The sequence below is a fragment of the Chiroxiphia lanceolata genome, chromosome 1 (genome assembly GCF_009829145.1).
Source record: "Chiroxiphia lanceolata isolate bChiLan1 chromosome 1, bChiLan1.pri, whole genome shotgun sequence".
NCBI classification, from domain to species: domain Eukaryota; kingdom Metazoa; phylum Chordata; class Aves; order Passeriformes; family Pipridae; genus Chiroxiphia; species Chiroxiphia lanceolata.
This window is the reverse complement of record NC_045637.1, coordinates 141567197-141579769: the sequence shown is the minus strand read 5'-3', so window position 1 is coordinate 141579769 and position 12573 is coordinate 141567197. Positions and strand designations below refer to the sequence as shown.

Here is a 12573-nt window from a genome sequence, read left to right as displayed (position 1 = left end):
TTTAACCCAGCAGGTAGCTAAAAAACACACAGCTGTTTGCTCAGTCTTTCTCCCACCCAGTGGGATGAGGTAGAGAATGTGGAAAAAAAAGTAAAATTTATGGGCTAGTGGGTTGAGCTAAAGACAGTTTAATGGGACAGAAGCAGAAGGGATAATAATAATAATAGTAATAACAATAACAATTATATACAAAACAAATGATGCCCAATTCAACTGGTCACCACCCACCAACCAATGCCCAGCCAAGTGCAGACCCTGGCCAAATTTGCCCCTAGTTTATATATTGAGCATGACACCATACGGTGTGGAATATCCCTCTGGTCTGCTGGGGTTAGCTGTTCCAGTCTCCTGCCAGCTTCTTGTACCCCCAGCCTGCTCGCTCGTCGGGTGATGTGGGAAGCTGAAAAGCCCTTGATTTAGTGTAAGAACTGCTCAGCAACAATCAAAACATCACTGTTATCAATATTATTTTTATCTTAAATCCAAAATACAGCACTGTACAACCTACTAGGAAACTGTTATAGTCAAAACTGTAGAAGATCATCTACAGCAATTATAAAAATTCGACCAGTTGTTTGAATAGTTGAATCTCTTTTTCACAAAAGCAATATGATACAGGGCAACTATTATTTATGCAATGCCTGATTTGTGATATATGTGTATAATCAATTGCAAATTATGTGCTTTTCAAACATCTGCTGTAGTTTATTGTGAGTCTATTAGAGGATATCTAATATCCAGTAAGAAATGATGTGTAAGAAATCCATCACCTCTTTTCTGGCAGGAGTGCCATGTAATTCAAACAGCGGCTGTCTATCTTCTTTGTTATATTGACCTTCTGGATTTGAGGATCTGAGGCTTTGTGCTGAACCATCATGAAAATACATTCATGATGTTTTCATGTCTGCCATAATAAGCCTGGTTTTAGACCACGAGGACAAAGCAAGCTATATAGTATGTGAAAATTGGCACAACTTTAAACAGGCATTAGTTCAAAGTCATGAAATAGTGCTCTTAGGAAAATAACAAAATCCATGTTTTCAAGTCCAAATCACAAAATTGTTGTTTTCATCAGCTGGTAATATCACAAGCACTATTTCTTTTAGGAATACTACCCAGGAGTATAGATTCCCTTTGCTCTTAGGAGTCTGATATACAAGCTTTAGAAGCAGGATGTCCAGTTGCTCATAGGACGTAGAGAGAGGTTTGCGATTTCTGGTCTTAATGTGAATTTTGTCAAATGAACACAGTTTATGAATTCCATATTCTTCACTGGAGAAGAACACTTGAAACCACATTTCTGCTGCAAGGTATAAAAGCAGCTATTAAATATACCTACTGTTACATGTTTATAGGTGTACTAGGAGGACTTGCCTTGGGCTAGACCTCAGCAGGTTAAATTACCTCCACTTAAACTAATAGAACCATGTCAGTTTTCAACTTCAGTGGAGCTGGAGCAGCAGGACAGGACAGCATGCGCCAGAAAAGCTCTGTGAGAGGGACTTGAACATATTTTCCAATTGCAGATTTCAGATTGCTCTGTAAGAGCTGAGATTCTCCAGTCAGTAACATCTTTCCTCCTCCTGACAGCAGCACCTGAGTGCTGCCATGCCCTCTGCTACCAAAGTGTGAAGAGTTTTGCAAAATGCCAGAGAGGAGAGTGTGATTGCAGAGTGTAGATTTTTGGATTCCCTGTTGAGTAAGGTGTCTGTCATAGTCCTGTGCCCAGGACAGCTGCTGCATGTCTCCCTTGGGGCTCCTGGTCTCAGACACGTGATAGAGTCTCATGGGTGCATTTTTCCTTTTTATTCTCTTCTCAGACAGGAAAAAGTTCTCTGTGAGAATTTGACTTATGCAGAGACAGTGGGATCAGGACTGCAGCTTACTCTGTTATACCTAATTAACCTTGGGAATTCATTTCCACAACACAGAACTAGGCCAAGTATATAGGTAGCTTTACAAAGGAAAATTAAGGATTTGCAATGAAGACGTGGAATATCCACAATTACATTTCATATGATACAAAATAATTAAGGGATATAAGCCATAATTGTTCATGGCACAATCCAAGTTCTAACAGATGGGGATAAGATGAAATTTACCCATGGGAAACTGATTTTGTAATTGTAGAGGTGGGTGTTTTCCATTTACTTCTGTATTTATTTTAGATGTATGTTTATATTTGTATAAACATTAAGGAAAAGAATCGTTTTATAACCTCTGGGTATTTTTACCATTTCTATAAAATACAGAAGTAATTGCTGCATACTTCTTAAAGAATAAAAGGAAAAAAAATTTAAACTCTTGTTTTTTCCCACCCACACATTTCTCTTCACTTCATATATCCCAGCCCTCAGATTGCCCCTCCCTTTGCAAAAGCCTGGGAAAAGATTCACAAGCACATCTGAAAAATGATAGTTTCACATGGCTGTAGTAGGTTCACATCCTTATTATGTAAATGAGTGGTTTTGGTTTGGGCGTCTCTTTTGTGGTTTTTGTGCAGATGGTTAAATACTTAAAGACAGTGGGCCAAATAGTTCCTACTGGAATTTCACTGGCTTTGGCCAAACTACACCAGGAATCGAAATAGGCCGTGGAACCAAAATCTACTTTTGCATATAATGAAACAGCAGCCAAATGGGTAATGGGATTGCTGCACAGTAGCAGAAAGGAAGAAGCAGCCATGAAGAGATTTTCCTTTGTCTGTTCAGTAATTAATGAAGTACCTGGTGAAAAGGAGATATGAGAAACCTCGCCTTGCTCCTGGGATCTGCACTTCCTCCAGCCAGGTAAGCACAGAGCTGTGTGTGCTGGAGACTGATTAATTAGCCCGGGCCAGTTGTAAAATCTTTAGGAAACAAGTGGTGTCTGTTTTCTTCTGCACAGGATGCCAAGAGATGTATTTAAAGTGTGAGAGTCAAAGGTCAGTTTGACATCACATACTCCAAGAAAGAGCCCTCGCTTAGATCCCTGTTTTGTGTTAGAAGTACTGTCTGCGAGCCGTGAAGCTGTTGTACTTGATAAGAGAAGGAGTAGGATTAATCTGCAGCAAGGAAAATTTAGGTTCAATATTATGAAAAATGTTGTAACTCTGAGATCACTTAAGCAAAGTAGCAGGCTGTCAGGGGAGACAGTCAAGGCTGGAAGTGACACTTTTCTATCAGTGCTGGTTAGGAGAATAATTAATAAGCATTTCGCCGTGAAGGGGGAGTGGCACCCGGCTCCCCCAGAGGCCTCTGCCAAACCAAAGGAGCCGACGGATCTCACAGACACGCTGGGAGCTAATGCCTATGTACAGATAAAATAGAGCTCTCTGAAAGGACTTTTCCAGCCTTTTCTCAGCTTGTGTTATATATTCTAAATGTAAATTGAATGCAAATACTTTGAGCTGTTCCCCACAAGGCAGTTTACAATCTCCTACACTAAATCTGACCCACTGGAAATTTAAGGGCCCATAGTAATGGTTCATATAATTCTTTAGAAGCTAATTGGGTTACAACAGCAAAAAGGTCTGCTCCAATCTCTATGATTTCTCATTCCCATTTCTTATTTATTTTCACAAATTTCTTGTTACAGTTTAATATTTCTAAGTTTTCAAGCATTAACAAAGTTAATGAAGGTGTTAACATTACATTCAGTGAGAAAATGCATAAGCTAGATGCATGCCTCAAGTTCTAAATATTCTGCTAAGGTTTTTATCTTCAAATTGTTCGGGCTTATCTACTTGCACTGAACCAGTGATAATAAGGTATCTTTCTTTCTGTCTTTGCTCTGGAAAGACAAAATTTGTCATTTCCTAGCATGATATCCAAGGGCAGCAAATTGCAAAACAAATACATTACCTCTACATTATTTTTGGGATGCAGTGAGTGTTAAATTAATTTTCAAAATCAGATTACAGGAAGTTAAATCTCAGTCCCTAATTTGTGCCAGCAAAACTGGCAAATCATCCTAACAAAAGGCCAAAGAATTATTGCCTTGATAATAACAGAAAATTTGAACTTGGCAGTTTTATAGGTTGACCTGTGCCTAAAAACCTTTAGTAAAGGTTGTTCTCCACTATCTCCAGTGGAGTGGTGCTTCATAAAAGCAGACATTCATTTTGTGCACCAACTGGGATTTTGGCAAAGTAAAACAAGGCATAGGCAACATGGTATTTAATCCATAGCTTTCCATCTACTGCACCCTACAGAGCCACAACCCAGGGAACCAGAAGAAAGAGATCAAAAGGCTTTAAAAATGTCAGGCAACAGGATCTCATTTAAATTATTAGGTGAGATGCCCTCTTGGTTTTGACAATAACAAAACATATCACGTAGGCTGTTTTCTTCTCTCCCATTGTGCTGATTTTGACAGGCTAGTGAAAATTGTCTGTAGAAATTGTATTTCTACTCTCCAGCATCACTTTGGACATAATTTGAAAACGTGTTTTTGTAAAACAGTATAATATTCAAAGGTATTTGAATCATGTAGAGGCTGGAGGATTTGTAACCAGCATTGACTGAAATAAAAAAAATTTGACCAAAAAAACCAGAAACTTGCCTTAGGTGAAGCTGATAAGTACTTGAGGAATATAAGAAGGCTTATCTCTAATTCTGTTAAGTGATTCAGCTTTAAGAATTGTGCATTTCTAATTCACATACATATGCTAAAAGGGGTTATTTTTTGAGTTTCCAACAATTGAAATTGATACAATCATATAAGAAGAGGGGTTTTTTTCCTTGTTATTTGTATTGGCTTTATTGCAGAAAGATAGATATAGTTCCAACCTGATGTCATACTGTGGAACATTCAAATCTTTCTCCCAAGCTCTATGTGCAACTTCTATGCTGCTAAATCCTTGTGCATGAGTAGTCTCACTGACGTCAGCAAAAGCAGGGCTGTGCAGTCTAATTCTTAAAATACATCGTGTACATATAAATTCTTCCTGCTGTCGTTTCTATCTCAAGTTTTGTACAGTGAAGCATATGGCCTGAATATGAGACTGGCTGAATATTAAACTTCTCTAGCTTACTGATTAATTCATGTTTCTAAATCATATAAATAGGGGATAGTACTGATTTAATAGAGCACCAATCAGTCAAGACTTATGTGCTTAAAATGAAAGAAATACAAATACAAGGTCATCAATATACACATGATTAACGATCACACTTAAAAGCAGTTTTCACCATGCCTGCTAATCACGGATTTGTGTGTGTGTCTGTGTGTATGAAGGGTGGGCCGAAATAAGGCCCATTCTGTGTTTCTTACTTTTGTCAGTGCTTTGGGGTTCTTTTACAGAATAACATGGATATTGCAGATAAGGAACACAGAATGGGCTAATTTTAGGATTTAATTCATATGAAACCATTTTCACTTAGCTTATAGCAGATCCCTGATTTTCTTCTCACAGATATGTTGGGTAAATGCAGATGGTCAGGAAACTGCAAAATTGAAGTGAGCAGGACTCACATCCCTAAGGATTAAAAGCATCAGGAGACAAAATGCATGTTGGAGAGGGGCAAACTTAAGTTCTGGGTGTAAAGGGCACTGGTCATACTGAATGAAAGACATTTCACATTCAGAATGCCTTGCTGTAGTGAAGTGTTTGCTAATGTGCTTGCTTCCTCTCATGTTGCCCCAGGTATCTAAGACAATTCCTACATGGTAAACGGAGGGAGAGTAATTTATAACGTGACAGACTCATGCTAAGGCTGGCAGGGAATATCGTTTACCTCACAAGTCTTGATGTGACTGAAGAGGCTCAAGATCTGTATAGGAGACAAGTCTGAAAATTAACAGCCTCATTAATCAAATCACAGTGTTTTGGCAACTTCATGGTGTGTATGCAATCTATCCTGTGTACAATTTAGCTAAGACTTTTATGCAACGAGATTTTTTTTTTCAATAACTTTATGTGAAAAGACTCCACAGCACAATTACTGGATTGTATGCTGATTGTTAAAGAGTGAAAAAGTGTAGTAAGCTGAGACTCAAATAGAAAATCCTTTCAGGATTATGAAGGAGGTAACGCATCTCTTTGTTTCTATTTGATTGTACTGACTTAAGTATAATCACCATCATACTTATTTAGAAAGCTTGAGGGAACGATGGCCAACCTCTCACACCTGAGCTCAGGTACAGGAAATACTCCTCTTCAAAGAATTTCTTCTTTGAATTCACTTGCCCAGTGTGTTTAGTCAAAAGTGAAACAAGTGTGGATAACCTGTGGGGCACCCTGCCACCACACACCAGTGTGTGCCCCTCAGGTTACCACTTCTCCAAAGCAATAGGTCACTCAGGGTAAATCAAAGTAATTCTGAGTCCCACAGATGTTAAACAATCATTTTCTGCTTAAATATAGGCTGTGCCCCAAATCCTTTGTTTTTCAGGCTCCCTGTAAGTACCTATCTTAAGGAGCTTAGGGATACATGGTTGCCTCTTCCGCACCTGGGGATTTATGCAGAAGGCTTATTAATACTTTTGAGTAGTAATTTTATAAATCCCTACACATCTAGGCAAGGCTACATCAGTGAGTATATCTGGGTTATAAAGAAATGTTATTGCTTGTTATAATATGCTTAGTAGAACAAGACTTGATATAGCGACAAGAGTAGCCAAATGCTGTATTTCACTATGAACGTTTTGAAATGGAGGCTCACAAAAAATACATAGTTATTTTAGGTCTCTTTGTCCTTCTTTCTCATTGTCCCTCTTCAAAGGTGAAAATTTGAAATCAAAGCTAAAAAGAGTTAGAAGCAAGAATTCAGAACTGTCAACCAAATATATCTATTTACAAAGCATGGATTGAATCACAAAATTAATGACGGTGTCACTAGTATTGTAGCCATTTCGGTTCATCCATTCCCTTCAAACTCTTTCAAGGCAATATCAATATCTGATTTGACAGTCTGGAAAGCTGAGGCACAGAAAAGTTAGCTGACACTTGGCTTCACTGAATAGTGATGGCAGAGGAACAGAGCCTGTGCTTTCAGCCTCCTGTCCAGTCTCTGCCCACTTTTTCCTGTCAACTCCTATATCCCTAAATGACCTAAGACCCATCCTACTGAGGGCCATCTAGGCCCATGTTTGCAGCATGAAATCTCAACTCTCTCTAATCTCACAGCTTTATGCCCCTGTTAACTACTGTGTGAACAGTACAGAGCTGTAACAAAACAGAAAGTATACAGCTGACTGAATGGGCAACCCCTGGGCAGCCCAATTCCTTTCCAATGCTCCTACCTTCCCTGCCAGTGACTCTCACAAAAGCAGAATAACTCACAGCTTCCAGCCTGCCTCAGGTTGGACATTTGCATCTGCACTGCAGTCACAAACATGACTGCAGCATTCATAGTGGTGCCAAATTCTTACCCAGCTAGTGGCAAAGCTATGGTGGCATAGGATTTATTGTTCCTAGTGGGAATATTCAGTACTGAGCAGACTCTATGACATTATTAGTACCTCAGCCAGTTAATAAAAATAGTTCAGACATGTGTCCCTGTGTTGTAATCACATCTCCAAATGCAAGAATAGCGATTTTTGGTGGAGTTTATTGCTGCTCTGAGCAGCACCATTAACAAGCAATACTGTGATTTTCCCAGAGCACAATGCTGTATAGAAACCTTACTCAGGTTCTTTCCAGCTGATATATCCTTTTGTTGCTGGCATGAGACATGTTTCCATGATCCTTATCCCTGTGGGGAAAAAAGAGGCAATCCTTCATCAGTTCCTCTATTATCCCTCGCTAGTTCTGATTTTTGTGAATTCCCAGGTGAAATTTTTACAGGGGGAAGGGACTAAGGTTTGAAATATTTCTCAAAGTTGTCTAGCTGGAGTGGTTCCTATATTAGGCATGCAGCAATCATGCAAGGACAGAGGGCACTTTGTGGTAACTCTGAGAAGAAATGTTCATTAATTGAGGAAAAGCTGAAATATGGGATGTCATATGCCAAATATGAGACAATTCAATTCAGCGGAGCTGTTTCAGGAATCTGTTCATCACAATGTGTTAGTACAGTGAGTCAGACAGGATTGTGCCTCTCCAATGGTCTGTTAGTCTCCTAACATCCCTTTGTTCAGAGAGAGAGAAATAAGGACTGGTTTTACAGCACCCATGAGACTAAATTCAGGTTAAAGCTAATGAGGAATGTGTATGTTTAATTTGTTAAAGGGTCTTTCTGCATGTTTCAGGAAAGAGGGGGGGTTATTACCATTTCTCCCCTGTAATAAAAAACAGGATCCTGTATCTTGGAAATGTTTACAGTCTAACAAAATGAGGTTATGTTACGTTATAAAATTTTAAAGGAGGACTACACACTGACACCTAGGCTCAACAGCAGGGAACCCATGAGCTGTTCAAACAGGAATCTTTGTATTTTAAAATTATGAAAATAATGTTTCAGTTTGAGAGAAACAAGTACTTGTGTCACAAAGTTTGAAATACTTCCAACTACAGACCCTCCCCCTGCCAGGTACCAGCAGCTTTATTCAGGATAGTGGCTGAACACAATGCATGTAGCACCTGGCTTAAAGCTGGGTAGATTTTTGCTTATTTGGGTATTTTAGCACTGAGAGAGAGCACCTTTCATTACCACACGGCAAGGTGACAGTGTGTGGCAGTACTGCTGGTGCAGGACAGCTCCAGAAATGCACCATAAGCTCTTGCAGGGCAGCACCCTGGGAGCTGCACAACAGCTTAAACACAGCACCAGGAGGGTTAGCAACAGAAGGATGGAGGCTGTGCTGCCAAAAGGAGTCTCTGAGTTCTTCTGTACAAGTCAGACATCTCTGTGAGCCAGCTCAGGAGGCTCTAAGTGAGGAAAGGGATGGGGCGTTATCTCATTTCCTTCCCAGACTTCCTACTACTGTTTTGAGCAATTTATACCTTTAAGAATGCATAAGGCAAACAAACCTTGTTCTCCCTAGTGTGTGAAAGCCTGTCTTTTGCATTATTAAACCATAAAGGAAAGCATGGCGTTATCTCACTCAGATTCTCTGCACGTACAAGAGAGTGCGGCCCAAATACATTTCACAGCTTGTCTGTCTGAGTTAGTGTGCTGCTTGCCATGAGTGAAGGAGAGGAAAGAATCAATGCTTAATACCACAGAGTCTTATACAGATTGCTCTTGTATGCTTATTGCCAGCAACTAGACAAACAAAAGTAAAAGCATTTCTAGATACCTACTGAAAGTGTAAACTAAACAAAACCCATCAATTCAGGATTTTATCCATTTAATTACAGAGTAAGTGCTTTCATCAGCTGTATAATGGTTTATTGCCTTTCAAGGCTTATTTATTGTAATTGATTAAAGAAGACTTAGAACACTACTCTCTTATGGGTTACAAAAGGGAAGAATTGCAACACCATTTATGTTTGCAATTCATTGAGTTACTTACAGGTACCCTTGATCTATCAGGTAATACAGTATTATAGCTCCATTTCACACTGTCCATTTCCGTAAGTAGAAAGCAGGGATAGAAGTCTGACCCATGAAATGCAAACGACAAATCAACATCATTATCCCGTACTTTCTTGGACCCCATAACAGCTGTTTCCCGAAGACTGTCTTTTTTTAGACCACAGCTGTTGAAGCAGCCTATACAGGGATGGGAGAGTGGTTCTAGGACAACATTACTGCTGACCTCAAAAGCAGCAATTTCTGTGTGAGTGTGTTACTCCTGACTTGGATTTTGTACTGCCCTGATTTCAGAGACAGGGGTCATCTCACAGCCACACAGCTCCAAACAAGATTTAGCCTCCGCGGAGTATAGGTCCAAATGCTCAGCAGATTTAAGAGAGGGTATGTCTCAAGAAGTTGCACTGATGAGGGAGGAAAAGGAAGTGGAAAGAAGACAAACTCGGTCCCATTTAATGAATACTTCCTTGACATTTGTGCAACTCCCGCTGGGGATTTGAGCTGGCACGCACGTATGCAGTATGGTCCCAATTACTGAAGCCATGAGCTTTGTATATGTTTGTGTTGTGTGGATGTCCATTACCCTGCTTGCCTTCACAAGTAAGTACTAAGTACCAAAAGAAAACAATGCAAAATTTTTTAGTAGACACTTGTGAGTTCTGGTAGGTTTTCCACTTAATTTTCCATTTTAAATTAGCATAGGGCAATGCACCTCAGATGCAATGCCACTAAACTCTCTAAATTTGTACCAGAGATGATGCTGATCTGCTGTGCACACTTTCCTTCCTGTGAGTCATTATCACATGCCTCTCTTTCTGAGAAAGACATTTTTATGAGAGGTGGATCACTGGGGTGGGTTTTTTGCATGGCTGGTTTGCCCCATGTTCAAGCTGTAACAATGCAGTTTCACTGGGCGCTGGGTCACATGGCTGACCTCAGCTAACAAGCTGTTCCTGTTTTTAGGCTACTGGGAATGTTTATTGGCCACTGTTTTCCTCCTTTCTAAACACATAGTTATTTCTCAAGACCCTTATAAATCATAAGGTCAAAAACCCCATAAAAACTGTGACATTCTCTGTGATATAGGATACAAATGAGCTAAACTCAGGCTTAGCAGCTTTAAATATCTATAGTATATTTTATCATAATATAAATACATTCATTTAAGTTATATATACTTTTTAGTTCAAGGATACACACAATAAAACGACAATAAAGTTGCTCAATGGGACGAACTTTTATGTACTGATATTTCAAACTGGTGCACTTTAACTGTGAGCTCTATTACAAAAGCTGTGTACTGTAGTTCTGTATGAAACTGAGTTTAAGGGAAATAGTGATCTGTTTGCAATAACTATTAAGTAATCATGTACTTTATAAGAAAATGATGCTGAGGGTAATATTGAATTTCCTAGTGTGGATTTCAAGAGCAGATCTCAGGGAGTGCTGTGTACTCATGTGTTGGATTGACACACTGATGTGTGTAAAATCCAACTTACACCTATAAGAAGATGCGTAAGTTATCAATAGGAGTTTTATTTATAATGTCTCTACTAAAATTAGACAACAAATTAATAGATAAGAGTTAGTAGCAATTACTATAGTTAAATTTGCATAAAGGTTTCCACTCTGCCTCCCAGTTCTCATATGCTTTAGCGGTTTTGAAATGCACATCTTCCAGGCTGAAAGTTTCCCAGGCTTCTTCTCTGCTTGAGAATGAACTTTGGAAAGAAACATCTGAAATTATTCAGATCTTTTTCTGTATAGAGAATATAAAAAATATACACACAGAAACGCAAACATACGTGCATGCACATGTCCCAGTTCCAAAAGAAAGGAAACTATGGGTCTTTTTCAGGCAGCTTTTCAGCCACACTTGCTAATATCAGACAGCTGGAATTTGAAAGCACCATCCTTGAGTAAATGTTCCTTGCACTGCTCTTAGGAAATACCGTTTAGATTTCACAAAGCCAGGGCTCCTTTAAAGTTGCCAACTCTAAGGATTACTCATGCTGCTTAAGGGTTGTTTAAGTGGCAATGTACACAACCAAATGATTTTGTGCTGAGATAACAGGAGACATGCAGACGTGGTAAGTGGGTTGATCTCTGAACTACAAATGTTTCTTATTCAGCTTTGTGTGCCTCCTGTGCCAGAGAGCAGTCTTAGATGCTGTGGCCAGGCACCTTGTCTTTGCAAGTTTGTAATATATGAAAGAAGTAAGGAGAGATGGTTTTCATCTTTAAGTGCTAAAAATGGTCTGCCAAAGGTCTTCTCAGCATTATGAGAATATTTACCTAATAATGCCACATATTTCATAATGCCATGTATTTCACACACTTTAGGACTCTGTTTTCAGTAGAAAAAAGCCTTGAAAGTTTTGATCTGCCTTATGTAATTTAAACTCTTTTTTCCTTGGTGATAGCTTAAGAGAGTCTGCCTCTCCTTCCCCCACTAAAAATCCACGGGAAAATCCCTAATACATTTACAGAATGAAACACTGACAAGTCAAAAGTTTCAAAACCAAAGCTGTATTTTTTCCAGTAATTCCACTTGTTTGTACATATACCTAGTCATGTGGCTATATATGGGTTTGAGATACATTCTCAGCAAAAAATCAATCCACTCATTTACATATGTCACATTTTCAGGCAAGGAGGACTCATAGCAGTCATTTATATCAGTACAGACTAGGTATGTGAAGACATTAATCCCACAGTGGATTTTTCACTTGGCCAAAGGTCTGCCCAAAGGCCATGTGATGCAGAAGGCACAACAAGGAGAACAACACTGAGAAATACTGAGTTCCAAGTGCCTAGCACTGCATCCTTAATATTCTCTTAATATAGTTTCTAACTGGAAATAAATGAAAATGCCCATCATTTTACTGCATTTACAGAGCTTCAGGACATGGTTGCTATGGAAGAAAACTGCCATAACTTCTGTTCTAGAGCTGATATGTATGCCTGCAATTTCCCTTTTCCTTTAGCCTCTTTTAGTTTCATTAATTATAGGTATTGGTCAGAGAGGTTGTAGACAGCCCACAAGGGACAAATATCTGAGTTTTAGAAGTGTGGAACTTATTTTATGTTCTGAACTTTCACAGTTTCTGTGGAAAGCTAACGTCTACCTAATACTTTTAAAAGTCAAGTTCCTAAGGTTATGATTAATATACTA

The 12573-nt window shown here is 39.1% G+C and overlaps 1 protein-coding gene across 6 annotated transcripts in view; it reads left to right on the top strand.

Annotated features, from left to right (window-relative positions):
- Positions 1 to 12573, top strand: part of NRP1 (neuropilin 1) — a 113092-nt gene that overhangs the window by 25760 nt on the left and 74759 nt on the right. Inside the window, exon 2 of one of the 6 annotated variants that reach the window (XM_032686107.1) lies at positions 2712 to 2789. The exons of the other annotated variants lie outside the window; for them this stretch is intronic. Within the exon in view, the coding sequence (XP_032541998.1) occupies positions 2743 to 2789 (47 nt within the window). The 5' untranslated portion in view covers positions 2712 to 2742. The remainder of the gene's footprint in view (positions 1 to 2711; positions 2790 to 12573) is intronic. 6 annotated transcript variants of the gene reach the window in all.